Source organism: Cynoglossus semilaevis, chromosome 1 (genome assembly GCF_000523025.1).
Source record: "Cynoglossus semilaevis isolate Cse_v1.0 chromosome 1, Cse_v1.0, whole genome shotgun sequence".
NCBI lineage: Eukaryota > Metazoa > Chordata > Actinopteri > Pleuronectiformes > Cynoglossidae > Cynoglossus > Cynoglossus semilaevis.
In genome coordinates, this window is record NC_024307.1 from 12,689,784 (window position 1) to 12,712,059 (window position 22,276).

Genomic DNA, 22,276 nt, shown 5'->3' on the forward strand with positions numbered 1-22,276 from the left:
CCCCCCCTCCACCACCTTCACCACACCAGCGCTGCGACCTCTCTGTGCACACAAGCACACTAAAGAAACCTGCTCCAGGAACCGGCCGACCGCCGCCCCATCCTCAGCCCGGGAGATTTGCACCAACGCCCGGTGCGTCGTGCGTCTTTGTCGCCTCAGAGGAGTCCATTATTGACATAATCATTATCATTATTGCCACCAGTGGGCCGTGCGTCCATGCTGTCCGCGGCATCACCTCACCACTAACAGTGAGGGTGCCAGCCAAGAGAAGAGGAGGAAGGAGAAGGAGTAGAAGAAGGCGAGGAAGAGTAGAGGAGAAGAAGGAGAAGAAGGAGGAGGAGTGGATAAGGAAGGGTGGGAGATCATCAACACAGGAACAAGAGGACAGTGTTTGACAGAGAACGGGATCCACAACTGAGTAAGTCGTGATTTGTTGACCGTGCCTCCGCTGTTGTCACTTGTTTTTTTTTTTATTTTGTTCGTGGATGCAGACGCAGCCGCGGCGGGGGCGCGCAATATTCAAGCTTCCAGCCGACCTACCGGTCCTGGCAGCATCTTTTTGCGACAGACACGCGGGTTGGAGATTCACACATCACAGATGCCAACAGAAATACAGAGAAGTGAATGGGGATGTTTGCAGCGTGAACGCCGCCGTTTCACTGATTAGGAGGCTGCAGAGACGCCCCGCGTCCTCGGAGGGGAACACTCTGTTCGTCCCCCAAAATAACAGGACAATCACATGTCCGTGCTTTTATTTTGGGAGGAAAATGGCTGCTGTGTGCTTATTATTATGTCATGTCAACATCCTCCCGCAGAGCCGCTGTAGTCGTGCACACTGTGGTGTGGCGTGGCTGCTCTGATTTGACCAGGGTAGGACAGGTGTAGAGCCCGGAGGACATGTTTACTCCTCCCGGTGCTCCATCATGTTCCATCGATCTGTTTGTGAACAGGGTGTTTTCAGGATGTGTCTCTCTCTGACAGACTGGATGCTCCAGTGGCGCCAGCTGCTGAGAGATGTTGCTGACTGCACGGCTGTATGTGTGGATGGATGGATGGAGGAAGAGAGTAGCATCGTTGTGATCACGGTGGTTGTGATGTGAGCAGCCCACTCCAACATGGCGCAGGAGCTGATAAACATTTGCCGTGGTGTACTCCTGTCTGGAGCTGTGGTCTGTGCTGTGGTCTGTGCTGCTGGAGGTTTAGACGAAGTCTGCAGGATTTCTATTCTTTTAATGACGTCAGAGAACCAGAACCAGACTCGACCTTTACAACATCTCGGTCTTCCTCCTTATGATACTACGTCCTGCCTCCCAACTTGTTGTTGTCCAACTTCTGGCCTTGGGTCCTTTTATTGCACTCACAGTATATACACAATAGTACACTATTGTAGTAAACACCAAAATCAATAGTTCAATAACCTTGAAGACTGTTTACCATCTCTGAAAACATGGACTAGACAGACTTCACAGTGCTGCAGGGACTGGGATTCAAACCGGCAAACCTGCAGTTACAAGTCCACCCTAGGACTATAACGTTTGTTGAAGTCTTAATAATTAAGATTATTTTTCCATTAACATTTTCTGTATAGACATCCGATACGTTAGCTCACCTTTAGCTTTGATTTTTCAATTCAGTTTTGACCAACTGTTGGATTTCTTTAACTGTTTTAGTTACTCCAAGCTAGGCCACGTTTACAGTTCAACTTAGGTAATTTTACGCATATTTCTGTCTTTTTTTTATCATATTTTTTCTTTGGTCAACTCCTAGATATCTTTAACTACTAACACCTAATTTTCAGTATCTCATATTTAGTTATGTCGGGGTCAACGTGTACGTACGTGTATTATCTGAGCTAATCACTGAGCTAACAGCAGTCTCTGAGTCTTTAGGTGTTGCTAACGTCTCCTGGTTCTTTCTGACTCACAGAAGACACAGAAGAAAAGCTGAAAGGCTTTATAGACCTCGGAGCAAAACAACGGGGCTTCGTCTCAGTGGCTTTACCAAATAAACAGAAGCGTGATGAGCTGAATTAGCAGGGCACTTAACTGAGGTGCATTTTATGTCACTAAATTAGTTTTAATGATCCCAGGAGGAGCAGATGCTTCTCTTTATTTTTACATTATCATCATTATTATCACGCCGAGGCTGACTACGAGTCGAACTCCTGGGTTTCTGTTTCTATCCCCGATGCTGTAGTAAGGTTTGATCGCAGCAGGTAACGGCAGAACCAGACACAGGGCGTGTTTTTGTTTGGGTCTGAGTCCATTGTCTGTGTCCTGTCTCATGAACCGATGGAAATGTCATTGTTTACAGGAGCAGCCAGAGCAGGGTGATACAAACACAACACGCAAACCACCACATCACAATTCTGAGTGGATTTGTGCGAGAGCAAGAGAGAAAGTGTGGGAAAGAGAAGTGATCATTAGACAGTTGAGAAAGAAGCGACTCTTCTTTTAACAGTTTTAGGATTTGGATTTCCCCAGGCGGGGGTTAAACAAAGTGTTAAGATCTCGGAGATAAAACACAATCCCCTCGGGAGTTTAGTGAGAAATAATTAGCAGAGTGACTTGGTGCTTTAGTTGCACGTGTCTGCTGTTTGTTTGTTGTCCCTTCAGTCCTGTTGTTGTTTTGTAGGAGGACACGTCAGGCCTCGGTCTGTGGGGCCGTGTGTCGAGGGTCTTGGTCCAGTTCACTGCTCTGTGTGGCGTCAGCAGCTCACACTGGAGCCGACGGCCCTCGTCCTGATCACCCAGACATGTTTAGTAACACGACTTTGGTGAAGCCACGTCTGTGTGTTTTTCTCTACTGTCTGTACGAATGGCTGTGTTTATGTAAAGGATATATGGGATTCACATGGAGAATCATTTGGTTTTTTTGGTTTTTCGTGGCTATCGTCAAACAACCGAAAAACAAATCTGAATTATTCTTGGAAATTGCTTTCAAGGTTTGTGCCTAGAAGGTTCTTAGAAACCATAAGCCATAAAGTAACTGACAAAAAAACTTAGCAATAAGCCATAAAGTAACTGACAAAAAAAAACTTAGCAAATGCCGCTGTAATGAACATTATACCCCCCAAAGATATTACATATGGGAAAATACTTTCTTAGGACGAAGATAGAATTTTGATATTGAGGACTGTTGCTTTAAAGAACACGCACACACATACGCACACACACCAGCAGTGGCTGATAAACAGGCAGAGGACGTGTAAGTGACATCAGAGTGTTGCTGATATCAGAAAAGCTGATTTGGCTCCAGTCCGTCTCCATGACCCAGCACCCACGTACACACGATATCAGCCCAGTCACTCCAGTAACACAGCACAAATGAAAGGACTCACTAAAATAACACATTTAGTGCGACTTATATATTTGTTTAAAGCAGACAGAGCTTAAATATCACTCAGAATAACACAACCCTCAGCTGAGGCCCAACACTTGTTGAAGTCAGCCAGGCCTCGTCTAAAGAAAACACTCACATCCACCTCATTCCGAGCAACAACAAAATGTAATTGGTTTTTCATGGCCCAAACCCAAGTCCTCCATGTCGTTTGTTAAAAAAAAGATGACCAAATAATTTAAAACATTCAGTATTTTTTTTTTGTTACGTAACCCTGCTAACAAACAGAACCAACATTCACAGATGAAGACACGACCCTCTCGACTCAGGGACTCATTGGCTGAGTTTGCACAATTTCACAATCACTGATCTCATTAACATGATCTCCATTCACAGTAGGGAGACGTTGGCAGATGAACACAGGGCAGCCTTCAGTGGCCTGAGGATCATTTTCTCCACCAGAACAGAGAAAACACATCAACAGGATTAAATGCAGCCTTAAAGTGGCTAAAGAGATTCAGTTTTAACTGATTTATTAAATTAAAAAGGTTAGGGGTTAATGACAGTTTGTTCAATCTACAAACTCTTCTTTTAAGTCAATGCATAATTAAAGTAAATTTATCAAATCAAATTTATTAAGAAATACTTTTTTGTAATTTCAACTAACATTGTTTGGATAAAAAATTGTATGGGATTTAGTTGGCGAGTGAAGTGAACAAATATCGTCATATGGCACTATTCGCCGTACTTTGGATTGTACTGAATTCACTGTCTATCATCATCATTATGGCTCCCAAGTATAAGTCAGACTCTTCCTGTTCTTATGTCCAAGATTATGATGTTACCACTGCGTTAGCATAGGTGAGTAACGTAGGTACTTTGGAACAGTATGACTTATGAAAATCATGTTACGTGTCGTAAGAACTTAATTTGTACGCAAATTGAGGACCCTTGTGTATAAACCTATTGTGTGGTTTACATGCTATAATTGTGAGGTTGTAAAAAAAGAGAGAAGAGATGTCAGGATTTTACAACCAGAACACAACAAAAGCCCTAGAATTAAAACGTAAACACCTGATATCTGCGGGACCAGAAGAACTGATATGATTTAAAGTGCTGTGAAACTGAAAAAAAAAATAAAAAAACAAGTGTTAGGGGAGGGGCGGGATCAGCCCACAGGCCCAAACTGACTTTTTAAGGTTATAAAGGTCTGAATAACACTTTGTGTTTATTAGCCATTAATTATCTTAAATTGCAAAAGGGATGGAATCAACTACATGTTTTTCCCTCAAATTAGGTGACGTAACAACTCTTACCAAGACACAGTAAATCAAACCCAGAAACACAAATTAAATCACTCTCCTGATGAGGACCTAGTGTTGTGACTGCAGGGTCATCGCCTGTAGCGAGAGCTGACAGTGACACCACGTCTGTTCAGTAGTTAGTCTGCGCAGCTGAAATCTAATTTTCTCACAAATCAGATTCTTCTCCTCACTATCAAGTGCAAACCATCAAATCTGATTTGTGTTCCCTGTTGTGACGTCTTTGCTTTGTAGTGTGACGCATAATAAGACAACTTTAAATACGATTTGGGCAATTATGACTGGGGTTCCAGGATTCCAGATTTAATAGACAGATATAAAAGAAAACCTGTTACAACACTGGAAAATCAGTTGAATTTTAGGTGTAGGTCAGTATTTACTTACTGGGCTTTCAATAACAACGTTTGAATCTACTGCCATCTACAGTTGTTTTTGTCAAATTCTACTAAACACCTATGACCTTTGAGCCCATTGATAGAAAAGTTGACCTGTTTTTACCACATCTGAGGCCAAAGAAGCAAAAACCAATCAGGAAATGGTCCATTGTAATTTTAAACACTGCACTGATACCAGAATGGCACGACTGTAATAAACCTCAACTATTACCGTCATCGTTACTGCAGGACGGCCAGCCTGATCTTGTGGGTTCCGTGATGGATGCAGCCCATTAGCCTTGTTGACCTCACCAGCATTCAGAAACCATTTATGTGCTTGTAAAACTCAGATCAGTTTATTGTACTCATGGAAAATAAATGATTTGCATTACAGGAGCTTCTGCTGTTGCCGTTCGGTGCAGGAAGATCGTAACAGTCGGCCAGAAGAGAAAGTGAAACTGAAGCGGGTTTAACCAGAATACAGTGATGAAAGAGTGACATGTGATCACTCCAGATGACACTCCTCCAGAGACTGTTAGATAATGTAATGCACTCCTCTTTACCCTCACTCTAGGTGTCCCTCTTTCTAATAATGTCTCACACCTATCTTCCCAGAAAGTCAAAGTTCCTCTTTGGTTTTCCTGTCTCAGGAGCGTCACCTCCTTACTGCTGTATCATGACAACTCGGAAAACTTTCAATATCAATTTCAATATCTTTCAATCACAGAACGATGTACACTCTGCAGGGGGCATTTGTTCCTGGTATAGCTATACAAAAACCTGTGAGTATGTGTGTGTTTAGAACGCCCTCAAGAACACATGACCATCATCAGTTACTGCTTTTGCAAAGTCATTATCAAAAGAACTATTGATAACGGCAGAGAGAGAAAGACACTCGGTTTAACAGTGTGTGTGTGTGAGAGACGGTTGAGTTTAACGGCAAAGTTCACATCAGGCACTTTAAAAATAAGCTCTGAAATCTGTGATTTCTAAAGTGATTCTTCTAGAATGGTTTATAGAAATGTATAAACTGATTTAACGTATTTTTGAATCTGAACTGAATCACAATTATATTAACACTGTCCATATTTGTCAATTGCAAACAATCACCAATAAGCACAAGGACACACTGTCCACATTTATTTCCAATTAGAATGACATGACTACATTGTAAATACCATCGGCTCCAGATCGGCTAATGAGAGAGCAGCTTAGAAATCAAAACTTGGACAGAGCTAAATGGTTTGGTTGACCAGTTGTTTAACGCACAACAACGTGAAGTCCTGTTCATGCCGGCTGTTTATTAAGCTCAGACCAGACCAAACTTTTGACAGAGATCTAACCGACCTTGTGCACTACCACGAGAAGGAACAGAAACCTATAAAAACACTGTTCATTTAGGATTTATGGAGGGAAAGATGAAACGAAACAGAACAGCAATGGGTTTTTTTTTACAAGATGAAACGAAACAGAACAGCAATGGTTTTTGTACTTTAAAAAAATAATGTTCTGCCTTAAAAGCTTTTCATTTATTTCCCACCTGACACCATCTTATCTATGACAATCCCCACCATAGATATGAAATGATATGATTTATCTCTAATCTTATAAGCCGTCAGACCAACAACTGCATTGTTTTAGCCTCCAGGGATCATAAAGTGATGACTGAAACTCTGCCATAAGGGGAGGCACCAGTCAGGGCTAATGGTTCCTGCATTAATGTTGGGAAGCTGCTCCAATAATTCAAGAGCCTCAGCCTTCCTATAACAGGATATGTGGAGTTTGCTGACTGACCTGAAGTGGAGAGACCGCACCAGGACATGAGAGGCTGTAGGTAGCTGTCCATACCATGGAAATGGTGTGTGTGTGTGTGTCATTGCGCGCCAGTGCTGGTAAAAGCAGCACTGTCAGCAGGTGAAATTGATGCTAATGCTGTTAACGCTGTGTTTACACTCTGATTGATGCTGAGAGGTAGTAAATCAGACCGATATAACCACTGCTACCACTGTTAGTACCTATTAGCGCTGCTTCAATAGCAATCATCGTCATCTAGTACATTTTTGTTCAGCGTAGGGCCAACAGTGACCAACAGTTAATTAATATAATAAATAGTTCATCAAAGTAAGAAAATACATTGCAAAAGTTGATGTTTCTTTACATATTTTATAGCATTGGCTTTACAAAGGGGGACCCTGGCCAGAAGCCAATACTGTTTTTCGGGGGCTTTGGCATGGAAAAGTTTGGAAACCCCTGGTCTAGTAGTTAAGGCTAGGACATTGGGTAGTTATGTCAAAGCTTAACATTAACGCTGGAACATTTCCTCTGTAAAAACAGTAGGGTTGCTCAAGTGTGTCAAAGTGGGAGGAGATTGACCTTTTCTCCTGGCGCAGATTAAAGATTCAGGTCTCTTTGTTGAGCCATGTTCTCGCTGTAAATCCAAGCAACAGCCAGCGGTGCTAGGTGCTTTGAATGTAAATTTGTTTGCCATGGCTGCTGGAAGCATGCTCCAAAAATGTCTGTGCTCCACACGACTTGGTCTGCTGCTTTGTTGTTGGGCCGTAACTGGCAATTACTACTAATTATTAAGTCATCAACAGGTTATTTTGAAGGAGGCAAATGCAACTTATTTTCTCTGGTCAGAGTGAGAAAAAGTAGTGGTAAAAATCTACTTCTACAAGGAATGTGCTTACATCACCGGTGGTTTCAGACAAGAATACAGTGTCAGCTGTTGGTAAATGACTAATTGCTGTATATATTAGCTTGCATTTGTCTACAGAAAAACAGACATCAGAAAAAATCTTTCACAACAGGAAGCACTTTTGCACCATATTATCATAACATTTTTTTTTGTTTGGTGTAACTACACAGCCGGCTGTTGATACTGTTACACCTTAAGCTGTTAAGCTAACAGTTGCGTTCTGTTTGAGCTCTGAGGCCTTTTCTACATTCCTGCCACGAACCAAACTAAAACAGCTAACTGACGCCATTCAATCAGCTAACAATCAGCTAACATGAGAGGCGTGGACAGTTTGACAGTTCATTAACAAGGTCACATACCAAGACAAACCACAGCAATGTTAGAGTTAAAGGTCAACTAAATCCAGCATGTCTTTTGGCTGTGTGCGGAAACTAAAGAATCTGTAGTAAACAACGAGCAAGCTTAATTCAATCATGTTGGGCTAGCGTGCTACCCTCTTCTTCAACCACTGCTAATGTCATGGCATTCACTCTCTGCTGTCCAAAAGGCTACTACACAGCTGCACGTCACCATCTACAGTCAATAATACTGTGAAAATGAGGAGCAATCCAAAAAGAAAACTGCTACATGTCTACGACCTTTGATCAAAAAGACAACTGTTTCCTCCTGAAACCCATCAGGAAATGGTTCTACTGTTGTGGTTTTAAACACTGCACTACTACTACCACATCGACACAGCTGTAATAAAGCAAAGTTTCACTTACTCAGGTTGGGCTTCTGCCAGCCAGGCTGTTTGTCCTCAGCTTTGAGTGAAGAGGTGGAAGTAGTGGAGATCAGTGCACCTGAACCCCATCACCACTGATTAGCAGTGGGGCACAGAGAGGTGTAGAGAAGCCTCCTACAGGTGGAAATGAGAAACAAAGTCAAAACGTCAATGTGCATTCTGACTCACTCCAGAACCTACGGTCTTATGTAAGAACAGGAGACAGGCTCACAGTACGACAGGCCTGGGGCGATAACACATTTTGCTGGACGATATACTGTATTTTCACAAAAAGTGTTGCAGATAAATGACAATATTGACAATATTATTTTGAGACATAACCACTAATGGAATCATAATATTGGATATATCATAAGCAATACATTTGATTTCTCATAGTATTTTTTTTGTCATGGAAAATCGGAACAATAAAAAAAAACTAGCTACTTTTTTCAGCCCTCCATTGTTGATTTTGGGTGACTCTATTTGATTTGTTGCTGCACAAATGTGGACTTTTGCATTTCTAAGTACCGTATTTTCCGGACTATAAGTCGCTGTGGAGTATAAGTTGCACCAGTCAAAAAAAAAAAAGCACAATGAAGAAGAAAAAATATATACAAGTCGCTCCCTCTACCAACTCAGGGTGAAAATAAGTATGAAATAACATACATTTTTTAATGGTACAGGAACAGCACAAGCCTAAAGTGCCCTTTATTAATTATATTTTATAAAGATACTGGAAAATACTTCCTGTTCTCTGATTGGCCAATAACTATATTCAGCACAACATCATTATCAGCATTACCTGGAGTGATTGCCATAGCCTTTAAAAAACCTCTAATTTGACATTTAAAAGCCTTTAAAAAACCTCTAATTTGACTTTTTTTTTAAAAAAACTCATATCGGTGGTATTACAGGGAGGAAGGTATATAGAGGAGGTGCTGCATGTGTCCACTTGATTTAAGTGTTGGAAATAAACTAACATAAATCATCATAACTGTCATCCCCCTACGTTTCGATGTCAAAGAAGTGAGTAATTGTTCAGATTTGCTGCAGCTCAGTAGTCATTTAATCCAACTCAGTTCTTTACAGTTGACAGGTTGGGATTGTTCCCTCTCATAGGTGTGGCAGATGAAGGTCTTTATGTCTTTTTTACCTTGATACTTTTTCACCCTGTTGCCCCATATTTCTATTATTTTACACTAATTCAAACTGGCTGCCCCAGGTATCGGTTACACAACAATTTTGTGCGCATATATTTTTTTTTTCCAAAGTTGAGGAGCTAAATTATGGGAACGCTGGGATCAGGTGTCGTCAGAACTGTTGCATCAGCAAGCATCTTTTTAGATGTGTTGTATTAAAACTATCAAAGATGGAGAGAAGACACATTTGCAGTGTAAACATTTACTGCTGCAGGAGTAACGGCGGGTGAGTGCGGTCAAGTGAGGATACACAGTACTGCCATTAGTCTGAATCGATGAGGAGAAAAAACACACTCACTACGTTTCAACTCAGAGGTTTGGAAGAAAACAAAGCAGAACAACACATTTCTTTCACACATTCTTTGTTTTTGTCTGCACATGACATCAGCTGAGTTTCACCATGAAACACACTTTTTTTACAGAAACACAACATGATGTCACTGTCGTCTTTAACCAGTCTACTAAGTGCACATTTATATCGTATGTCGACACTACTTATCAGATATCTCACACATTTTAACAGAGTATTTATTACTAACCCTTCCATAGTGTATATGGGTTCTCAAAGGCAGTTTTCTTTGTTGTACTTTGGGTGTGGTCTGGACAGTTTTGCCTTACGTCAGCTCGTGATGTCATTGGGTCTGGGTATATCCCACTTTGGCCATTTCTGACTGTATCATGTGTAGCTGGCTAAGAACGGCAGCAGGGTGTTTCCTCGCAAACGAATGCAACTTAAGTTGCATATAATTAGAAACCATGTTTACTAATATTTTCAGCGAAATATTGAAATTTGACTCGCTGAGATATTTAAAAAGAAAACCACCTGTTAGAGATTGAATTGGTTGTTTTGTTGTAATTTTTGTGAAATTGAAATAAATATGAAAAATATGACCTTGCGAAAATTGTAATGTCAAATGGCAAGAAAACCTAATATTTATGTAATAGCTTAAAAGGTTGCCAGTTGATGAGTAAATGTTTGGCCTATAAAGGTGTGCAAAGTAAATAATTTATTATGATTATAATAAAATTAAAAAAAGTCGTTGGCCATATAAAACCTATTCAAGTGTCCTGATTTGCCCCAAGGGCAGAGCTAAACGCGGACGTTACCTAAATTGCGTATCAAAAGTCCTCATTGTGTTGGGCCAATGAAAACACTTGTACTGTGTATTATTAGAAGATCTGAATATGTTTTCATGTGATGGTGTTAAGATTACACTGACAGTCTATATATACACTCTACTGTAGGTGGAGAATGAGAAGGGTGTAGGCATGCAGTAGGCAGGGTGTACTATTTTATACTGTAGTAGTGTAGATGAGCTATGATCTCATGCCTGTAGAGCCGGAGTCATGCTGTGAATTACAGCTTGTAGATGAGCTATGATCTCATGCCTGTGGAGCCGGAGTGATGCTGTGAATGTCTCACTAAATGTCAGGTTCAATGGACTCCTGCATCACTGCGGTAAATCAGGGCTGGATTGGATTTCTTTGTGCCATTTTTACATGAGCACATTTTAAGGAGTATATACACACAGGGATGTTTATCAAATGTTTTTGGGGAAATGTGTGCAAAGGCTTGCACCCTCACATTTGTCTTCAGGTCATAGACATTAAGGGATTTTTTTTTACTTGTGTACTGACGCAGCTGTTGTTTCCGAGCGACCTCTGTTAAACGCCGTTTCAACCTCCCGACCCGTGATGTCGGAGCACGTGAATTCCACTGATTTCCTTCAGCTTTTATTGGTTCTGTGTTTTGCCTCCGATGGGAGGATACAGAGCAGGAGGATTCCCAGTGTGTGTGTGTGTGTTTGTGTGTGTAAGACAAATATGAGTGTGTATGTGAGAGAGAGTCTGAGAGGTGCACTGTTGCCCCTGTGCTTCTCTGGCCTGAAGGAAGGAAGCAGTGGAAGTGGGGAGCAGAGAGAAGGAGCAACAAGTGCAGCACAGGACGCTGTATGGGATTTTGGATTAGTTTCCTTTGCCAGAGCTGTCAGTTTTGACATGTAGTACTTAAGTCAATGAGCTTTTTAAAACGACGGTATGTCATGTACCGTCATTATTTATGTACTGTAGACTTTTATTTTTTGTAAGAATAGGCAAATAAACACAATATTTATGTACTGTAGACTTTTATTTTTGTGTAAGAAAAGGCAAAAAAAAAAACACACATTTCCAACATTCGAAAGTAGAAAATATATATTTTTTTCTTTCAAGATTGTTTTGGCCTTTTCACCTCCTTGATTTGTTCACAAACCTCTCACTTCAGTTTGCTTCCACTTTTATCTAACAATGGGTCACTGGAATGCCTCTAATTGACCAATGAGAGTTCACAGCTGTTTGCTTCACACAAAAAAGACATTTTGGGGAATTTAAAGGTGGGTAGAAAGTTCATCAGCTGCCTTAGAATATATAAATACAGTTTAACAAGAAACTTTCCTCTCATGAATTTACTGTTTATTCCTGCCGTGACTTGACTTGTTCAATTCTTAGTTACTCTCCGTCCAACCTTCGAAAGAGTCCTTTTCACTGGTTCACTGATTTCTTTGGTCACAGATATAAAAGTTGTCTGCAGAGCTGCTTTTCTTGTTTGTTTTTATAATTCAACAACAAAAACACTGATTTCTTCAAACCTTGGAAAGAAGTTCCACATCTGAGTCGGGCTCCGAGCCAACAGAATTCAACCTTTAACAAACAGTCAGCACTGTTTTGTACATTCGGCTGTGCTGTACACATTAAGGTTAATCACTTTTAGGTCGTTTCAGTGCAGATAGAGATCCTGTGTAAAAGTGACGGCTGGTGCCAGAGGACCAGGAAGACAATGCTATTAAAAGAGGAAGCTAGTGCACTATTGCAGGCTGTTAATGTGTTCCTGGAAAGGCTACAGAGAGCAGTGCACTCAGCAGGCAGTCGGAGCTGGTCATTAGTCAATTTCCTTCAATGGGTCTGTTCTGTACCTGATTCTACAGGATGTTAAACAAATACCATTTAAAATCTGTCTAAATACTTCATCATGCTGTCACCATCAGAGTGACTGATTATGTCCGGGCATCATATTTATCCGTCTCTGTTTGACTCCGTGTGTGAGCCACTATCTGCCGCTCTGGATTCCATCCATTCTGGGATCATAAATGTAATTACATCATAATTAAAAATGCAGCAGCGGTGTCGTCTTTGCGTCTCCTTTGGTCTCTCCCCATGTGTCTGTGATTTATCAGAGTCAGCAGAACATGGGACTAAAGCTGAGGCCACAACTTTTACAGTCTTTTTCAGGTCGTAAAAGGACTTGAAGTTTGAGGTGGGACTAGATAAGAGTTCTAGCTGTTCTAGTTGACAATGTAGAACCAGGTTTCTTCAGGAAACACCGTTCCTTTGACTAACAACAATCCATTTCTCACAGCTGAAGTAATTGACATTAATAGAATAACATGCAGTTTGTTCCATCCTTCCGTCTTCACCCTCAGTCAGCTGTGGGTAAGCCCTGCTCCCCTCCCCGGCCCCTCCCTGCTCATGCTAATGGTGACCTTTGCCAGGTCAGAATGGTCAGTCATTTAATAACAACAGAGCTTCCAGGACCTGATGAAGTGATCCAGATGATCTCCATGCTGCAGACTAAACTACAAATGTGTTTCCTCTACTGTGACCTCAGGGCTGGGTTGGACCGAGGACTGGGACATCAGGTCTGGAAACAGTTTTTAACAAGATTAGATTAGACTAGATTCTTTTTAAGTTAGTAACTTGTTCATTTCTAGATTAGACTAGATTCTTTTTAAGTTAATATTTTTTGACCAATATTTGGCCAAATCTTAGTTATTTGGGATATTTTTTAAACCTTTTTGGCTAACATGTTGCTATTTCCAAACTATTACTTAGGTAATGCTTAGCCTTTTGCTACCTACCTAGAATGGTAAAAAGGTAAATTCATGGGCCTTAGTGTAATCTCTGTGAAAAATAATAGACCTGTAAGCAACTGCCTTTCTTGTTTACATTTTTGCATGAAAAAATGACTCAAATAAAAGCCAAAACAAACATGTTTATAGTCTGTAAACAGTCTTCAATTAAAATCTCTGTAGCCATAAAACCACAGTCGTTGAACCACAATTGTTGAAATGTGATTGTTTTGCGCAACTTCTATATTTTCTTACACCTGGAGATGTTATTCTGTTCTCAGTCTGGGAGCTGACTCAGTGAGAATGCGGCAAAGAATGTGCCTTATTTTACATAATGTCTGTTTCCCTTAGCTCTTGGTGGGATGATCAGATGATTGTGGTTTCACTTTCCTCCAAAGGGGCTCCATGTGATGCTGATGTGAGATCTGGGCGTATGTGTGTGTGTGTGTGTGTGTGTGTGTACGTGCAGTACAGCACTGAAAGCCCAAAAGCAGCACATGAATCCTGGCATGTTACAGCTGCTCTAACGTAACGCACCCCTGAGGTTTTACAGCTGGAGAGATTGGACAGTGGACTTTAAAGCAAACATATGTCTCTTTGTATTTGGTCAGCACTTTTTTTGCTGCATGAGGCCAGAAAAGAAAGTCTACTACAAGGAACACACGCCATATTTATAACAACAAAGTATTAAATATCAGCATTAATGATGAAGAAATAGCTACAAGTTAGCTACAGGATAATAGCAGAAACATAACATAAAGCTTGAAGGTAAACTAGATTTCTAGCTGACATAATAGCAGAAACATAACATAAAGCTTAAAGGTAGTTAGAGATGAGGGCTAAAACAATCACAGAAATGTTAGCCGAACTGCAGCAACAACACGATATTTATGCCGTAGAAATGAAGAAAGCTCAGGGGGGAGACAGAATCACGATGACGAAATCTTGCTGTGTCAATATTTCTGTCCGACGCCTCAACAATTAAACCACAGTTATTACAGAAAGAATCTTTTTGTTTTGGGTCAGCTGACGCATCTCATGTTTTAACATGGACGGCCACATACAGAACTGCGGTATTATACAGTGGCTGCATACAATTAAAAGCATGTGGTACTTTTGAAAGGGTCTGTGTTGACCGTGAGATAAATGCGTGTAGTGTACGATACATATTCAGTGACATTCCTCTTTGTTGCGAACCTCGGCCTCTGTTATGAATACGTCTTCAGTTTTCGATGGACCTCATGGGTCAAAACGAAATGTTGTGAAACTTTTGTTCCGTGTCAGATGGGTTTAAGCCCCAGTTTTTACCCCTCCAGCCTCAGCCCCTTCTTTCGTCCATCCTTCATCCTTCCTGGAGCCGTGGTCTGGAACTGATTAGGGCAGGAATCTCCAGCAGTGCCCTGCTGCTGTATTAGCATGTCTTCAGTGACGGGACGGACACAGTGATTTGGTGCCAACAGGCAGATCTTTAACCTCAGTCACTAGGAAGTTGTTGAAGGGTAAATGTCTTTCTGAATAAATGAGTGATCTGGTCAGGGAGAAAACGCTGTCTGTCTGTGTGCGACGTAAGGCGTTTGTGGTCACATAAAATATTCTCTCTGTGTCTTTTTCTCCATCAGGATGGCTGACGTATCGCAAGAGGAGAGACTCCAGGTCATCGCAGTAAGTTCTCTCAACACACACTGTTTTGTCTCTAACGTTTTACACACACAGACCAGAGTTTGTGTTTAACTGCACTAGTGTGCCATGGAAAATCATCCAATTTCACTTAATAATTTGTCCTTGTTCGTCAATGCGACCAGGACAGACAGAACAATTAAATAGGCAACGTATGGCTATAAAAACTAAACAAAAGAGAGCAACTGTGCCGTTCAATTCCTGTGATTATATCAGGGTTATGTTCAACTAAACAGGCCAAGGTCTAACGCTGAGTCAGTAAATTGTTCATTATATTTCATCACATATTTTTGGGACATTTATGTTTGGTGGTGGGTTGTGGGATTTTTCGAATGTGAAGAATGTGCCGCGGTTCAGAAATGTTGGGAAGGATGGCTTCAGAGATAATGTACTCTCTAGGATCTTATCCAAACATTAACAGTTACAAATAAAAGCCTAATCTAAATCCATCAATGTTGTTCAAAATTATGAAAAATTGTTTACATTTCCTAAACAGATATTGCTACAAAATCAACTTATCATTAGCTAAAAGCCAGCATTGACAATCTTAGGCAAAATGGAAATATAATAGACCAAAATGAGGGGATAATTAAATAGTGGTTTGAAAGATTGAATTAAAAAAAAACATTAGCAGAAAAACTGAGTTCTATATGAATGGAGATCCAAAGAACTCCTAATGAGTAACCAGTGAAACCTCATCCTGGAATAATTTAATGTGTTTTTTTATATTGTAAAGACTTGCTGAATAAAACATATGTTTGAATTAGAACTATGATGACTTATGTATTTAGATGAACTGTGTCGGCCATTGCTTCACATGTCTGATAGAACAAATAGAAAAAGCTGGACCTTGCTAGTAGGCTTTCTAAGGTTACCTTGAAAGTCTCCTTGCTGTACTAAGGAGAAACCATTGTTGCTGCTGAAGGTCTGACTGAGAGTCTTAATGACTCAGCCTCTTACCATAGATCCCATCTCCTTCCACCATTAGTGCATGTCGAAGCCTAATGCAGTAGATTTAGCTCGGTACCATTTTCTGCCTTTCTTGATTTTATACCATGCCTCTGTTTAATCTTTGTCTTTTTTAACAAAACGTCTACATTCTACATGGTTTATCTACAAATCTGTAGACACTGCAGATTAAAGTTTATGGTGAACACATTAGCACAGTTTTTTTTCTCTCTTTCAAATATAAGCTGTGTTTCTGCAGAGTCATCATTCAGTTTAATGTGTCTGTTTGCTGTAATAGGAGAAAAGGAAGAAGCAGACAGAGATTGAAAACAAGAGGAGGCAGCTGGACGACGACCGAAGGCAACTGCAGCATCTCAAGGTACACAATCCACGTATTCACGAAGGTTTTAGATCAAGATTGTACATTAGCATGTTTATGACTTCAGACCCAGCCTCTAAGTCTAGTTTCTGATTGAAACCCAACAAAATTCAATGCAATGTAACAAAGCTAAACGAAATGTCTAGATACAGCAAGATGAGAAGATTCTAAAGGTCATCAAAAGTCAGCCCTTAATCATCGCCACATAAAATGGTAAAAAAATAAATAAATAAAATAAAAATAATAATAAATAAAGGAGTCTTGAGACACTTCATATCCATATCTTCTATAAAGTATTTATCACAGAAACACATCTGGGGGAGTCATAACAGTTCTACCACAGAGATCAATGCAAACGCCACACAGGATTACCATCAGTTACCCCTGGGGATCAAACCTGTGATCCTCTTGCTGTAAGGCAACAGCATTAACCACTAGTATTTGTGTTAAATGTTTGTTAAGATCACTACACAAATGAACACATGTTTTAGTTTGGGCTGTCAATCAATTTGCAGTCAGTTTAATACCAGGATAGCTGTGGATTCATCATAATTAGTCTAATTAAATACACTGTGTCTGTGTTTTTAAACAAGTTCAAATCCAAACAGATTATTCTTCACAAATTCATGAATCTATTTGAGAACTTTCTGACATGGCTCTCAATAGTGTCTCTAGGTCACAGCTAGCCGCAGGAACTTTTGCTACATGCGCCTCAGCTAACATTAATTCTATAACATGAGTTTTTACTTTAGCTCTGTGCACCTTTGTATTCAGTAAAAGCATATTGTTCAGATTTTGGCCAAAACTTGACACCAGAGTATCAGGCTACTTCAGCTGCCAACGGAAACCAGTTGCACTTCCTGATGACAAAAGAACAGACAACTTTTTCAAACAATATTATGATCAATAATGTAACTTTGGAACACACACATTGGTGGATATTTACAGATCCGCTCTGGCCAATAATAGGTGCCGTGTTCTCAGTGGTCAGACAAACAAAAAATTGCCCTGTCTTGAGCTGTAATTGACACCGAGCAAACCGGAGTTTTTACTTTCCAAAAATGAAATGAACTGCTCTAGAAGCTTCCATAGCTTAATGTTTTTTATCTGCATAATTAAGGGCCGTGAACACATGTTAGCTGTTATTTCCACCATAGATAGGTAAAAGCTGACATCACTCCGAATTACTTCCAGGAAAGGAATTTATTCCTATTTTCCAGATTTCTTGATTTATTTCACATAAAACTTCCACAAGAATAAACCTAATAGCTGTGCACACAGAATCAGTATGGAACAATAACAACAGCTGGAATGTCGATCAGATCGACATCAAATGGAGAAGGAAGGATATACGTTTTGTTTTGACTGGATTCCTTATGGCAGCGTTTGTTTACGCTCTCAGTTCAAAGGAAATCTAATCACGATGTTAATTTAACCTAAAGCAGACTCGTACGACACATGCAGACACGAAGACCCGCTTGACTGAAATACGACTACGTACGTTAAAATGTTACAGACAGATTAGTACAAACAGTCAATACCTCACTTGACTCAGTGACTCCGTATGTAGCCTACTGCATAACGGCTTCTAGGCACTCTGATCAAGAAATATTGTAGAAAAAGCTTAGCCAAATGTGCTAACGTTTTTGCACAAATGAGCGCAAAAAAACCCTGAATGATTTCAGCATTTTCTCTGCAACACGGCCAAACCAACCACAGGTTGTAAGATGTTAATTGGCTACGAAGTCTTAAGTTTAGAATGCTGTTAGAATCTAGATGCAGACGTCAAGAAAATAATGGACTCGTCAAAAATAACAGTTTTGCCTGTGAATCGAATTGGTGAGGGAATTAAATGCACAGCAACAAAAATAAAAGTGATAAAAACATTAGCATTGATGCTTAGTGACAAATGTTACAGTTAGAAGGTAGAAGAAGCTACAGCAGCTTAGGATATAAGACAGGCACACCAAAATGTAAGTACTGTCAAAACAGTAAATTTCATAATGTAATCATTTCTCATGTTTACGTTACCACCTCCATAGTGCTTATCCACTGCCTAAAAAATGCATCGAGAGAGGAGTGGGTTCTGACTGCTTCTTTTCTGTCCTGTTCCTAGACAAGAAGCAGCAGCGGGGTCTGTTCACTTTATCTTCAGATGTAATTTCACTACCAAAGCAGCTTGTGTTTTGTTTGTTTTATATCTTTTTTTTTCATCATCACTGCCCTCACCGTCTGTCAGCTGACAGTCTCTCTGCCAAAATAAACTCTGTTTTGAATTTAACTGGAAGCAAAAATTATCACTGATAAGATTGAATTCCTGCGCAGCGTGAAGCACAAGGAAACTCACCTCGTGACCTTCAGCTGAACTTCAACCAGGGTCACGGTCAGTTTTCGGGAACCGTGCCCTGCTCTGGCACAACAACATTTGAAGTCGTTCTCACAACTATCAGACCTAGAGAGCGAGACACTCCCTAACTACCGCTGCTGTGAAGGAATGATCAGAATGGACAGCAGATTACAGCGGCAGCCCCTCCACATGTTTTTATCCACGCACAACACACTCCCTACAACGCACACACGCATTGACATCCGCATGCATACACTCAAACACACACACACACACACTATATCAGGGCCAAGGCATGTCAGCACTGTCAAAGCTATTTCAGACCCGGACAATTGAGCAGGTCACAGATAAGAGCAAAGGTTGTGATGTGTGTGCACATTGTGTGTTGACACATTTGTGTTTGTGGTTAAAGTTGCTGGTGTCACCGGTGTGACTGGCCTTGCCTGCTATCACATTTGTTTCTATTTTCAAAACAAGACAGAACAGAGTAAATGTGCGTCCACACGTGTGTGTGTGTGTGTGTGTGTGATCATTTTGTGTGTCGCTTCGTGGGGAACACAAAAGCCTCAGACAATGAGGTGGGCTTTAGAAGAGGAAACAGATTTCTGTCCCACTCCCACCAACAGGAAGCAGCCCTAACACCCTCCACACCCCGCTATCGTCTCGCACGCACACACTGACTCTCTCTCTCTCTCACACACACACACACACAAACACACAGAGGAAGTGTAATCACAATGTATGGGACGACCATTAGAAGGCCTTTTGTGCAACCTATGGCAAATATTCTTTCTTCCAGAGACAGCATTCATGTGGGAAAACCAATAAATGTCTCCTTTCATTTACCGCACTTCTGAACCTGCCCCACAGGTACAACAGTTACAGAGCCGTGTTGAATTACTCTATAGCAGCATATATACTGTACACGTGGAGTCAGGCTGCCCCACATCGCAGACCGAACGGCAGAATGAGGAAATCATGTAATGCTGTTAACACATAAGGAGGTCTGTTTTTCATTAGAGAGCCAGGGCAAATATGATTACACAGGCAGGTCCTTTAATTAAAACCTCAGCGAGGCATCAAGTTATCTACATAAGGGGAACACGCCGCTTGCAACCGAAGAAGATTAAAGCTGTAAATTTTCAACAGGACACTTGTGATTTACATTCTAGAAGTTGTGAAAGAATTAGTCAGACATTTGTTTACACATTTCTATTTTTCTATGTTTGTCTTTTTTTCCTGTATCCGCAGCACGTCATCTTAAGAGACTGCAATTTAGATTGTTGATTAGACAGCGGTACACAAATTAGAAGCCTGGAGTTAAGGGTCTATGGAACCCCCAAACTGACGCAGAGACGGAACAACAACCGGCGACTATATCCATCCATCCATTATCTACCATTTATATCTTTGCAGGTTTAGGGGCGGAGTACTCCCTGGACAGTTTGCAGGTTCACCACAGTAGCACATATAGAGACAACAACCAGTCACATTCACACCTACGGTCAACTCAGTGTGTCCGATCAACATAATCCCCTAATGAGAGTGTCTTTCAAACTCCGTACAGACAAACCTACCTACAGTTTGGTAGGTGGTCAGTTTCCACTTCCTGTATATGTAGTAAAAACATTCATCGATGTTTAACTGATTGGACTAAAGTCCGGTCAGGTCTGTTTCCATCAAACACTTTTAGATTCACGACTCCACACACTCTAACACAGTTGTGTGGCTGCTCGCCATGTTGACAGTCAACAGCTAGTGCATACTGGTGCAAACCTTGTCCAACTGGGGAAAGAATCCTTGTAGTGTAGTGTATCCATAACAAGCTCTTTCTGACAGGATTCTCTTTAAAGCTGAGCACTTGTTTACACGTGTGTAAATTGAGGCAAATCTGGTCAAAACAAAAGAACAATACAGAAATGTCAGTTGACAAAACAGAAAGAACTAAAATGTTAATCTTCCAATTTTACTTCTAAATCTAATTTCCTCAGGGTCAAAAACAGAACCAAATAATTCAAATATTTTATCTTGAAAAATGTTCTTAGATTTCATCCGCCGACCTTTGTTTTTAAGGAACTGAATTTTAAAATGTGACTTCAGTACAAGTTCAAGATCTGGTCCAAAGATGAAATTTGACTTGGAGGACTCTTGTCCTTCCAGCTGTTCAGAATGTGTCGGTGTTCCGACGTGTGTGTGGTTTCGTCAGCGTGTGGCCGTGTGTGTGTGACACTTCCGCCCTTTGTCTGCTACGTTAGCAGCTTTTACTCCACAGAACAATAGAGCGAGACAGAGCTCGAGCATGCTAACTTTACGACCGTCTGAGCTGACCTGTGCGTCTACAACACTGATGCTGCGAATCAGGACAGTAAGGTGTGGTGGTAGGGTGAGCAAAGAGAGAGAGAAGGAGGGAGAGAGAGAGAGAAGGCAGAAGAGGGGGGATATAGGGTTAGAGTGAGTGCCTAGGAGACCATACTGGGCTGGGGTATGGAGAGTGTTGAATTACACGGTGTGAGTATGTGCTGTAAAGCTGTGTGTGACCAGAGCTGAATTTCTCAGCGCTAAAAGTAAAAGCCAAAATCCAACAGGGCGATCAGGCGATTTATTTTTCATGGTTCAAACCAGATAAACACACAAACTGAGGAGTGACATTCATAAGCTCGCCACAGTTCGTGAACTTCTGGGTGGATAGAGATGTATGCAACGGGATAGGAAGGGGTGGGGGTCGAGTCAGAGTTAGGAGGGGAAAAAGAAATGAGGGGAGTTTTGTTTTTTTTTTCTGTAGAAATTCTTGTTGCATCACTGGAGAGGAATTCACATCCAGCGCAGGTCCAGATTTTTAGAGGAACTGCTGAAAACAAGAATGTTTTCTGGTCCTGTGTCACACGCAGCCATTTCTGTTACTGTACGGTCAAACAGCTGCACTGTTATATTTACCTCCCAGCATACCAACCATTCACTTTGATATTAGCTTATCTACTGAAGGGAATGTGAATGGGGAGTCATGACACAGATAGTCCGCTGTTAACAAACGAATGATTGATCCAAAAAATGGGGGTTGAGGGAGAGATGGTAATGAAGCTTTTAGTGTCATTTCATCTCTTGGTTTTTCTTATGAAATGCAGGATTAGACTAGTGAAATAATCTGCAAATATTTGTAACTGCTCATGAAATTCACACGACCACATCCTTTTAGAGCTCAAGTCAATAAATCAGGAACTTTTGCTAAACATAAGTGAAAAAAAATCAAGCTTTGCTAAATTAAAATCAGGGGTGCTGTCTGATTACAGATGAGAGTGGCTAGCATGTAAAATATGTAAGGAAGTTGTAAGGAAGTTAGTCTAAA

The 22,276-nt window shown here is 40.8% G+C and overlaps 1 protein-coding gene and 1 long non-coding RNA gene across 5 annotated transcripts in view; one reads left to right on the top strand and one right to left on the bottom strand.

Annotated features, from left to right (window-relative positions):
• palm1b (paralemmin 1b) overlaps positions 1–22,276 on the top strand; it is a 27,062-nt gene continuing 4,786 nt past the window's right edge. Inside the window, exons 1-4 of one of the 3 annotated variants that reach the window (XM_025061662.1) lie at positions 1–418; positions 14,899–15,081; positions 15,202–15,244; positions 16,506–16,586. In XM_025061662.1, the coding sequence (XP_024917430.1) occupies positions 15,203–15,244; positions 16,506–16,586 (123 nt within the window). In that variant the 5' untranslated portion in view covers positions 1–418; positions 14,899–15,081; position 15,202. The remainder of the gene's footprint in view (positions 419–14,898; positions 15,082–15,201; positions 15,245–16,505; positions 16,587–22,276) is intronic. The other 2 variants (XM_025061658.1, XM_008311485.3) reach the window with 2 other exon arrangements.
• LOC103379811 (uncharacterized) overlaps positions 8,048–22,276 on the bottom strand; it is a 25,102-nt gene continuing 10,873 nt past the window's right edge. Inside the window, exon 3 of one of the 2 annotated variants that reach the window (XR_001760252.2) lies at positions 8,048–8,631. This is a non-coding gene — a long non-coding RNA (uncharacterized LOC103379811). Of the gene's footprint in view, positions 8,632–11,823; positions 13,375–22,276 lie in introns of those variants that run through there. The other variant, XR_521614.3, reaches the window with a different exon arrangement.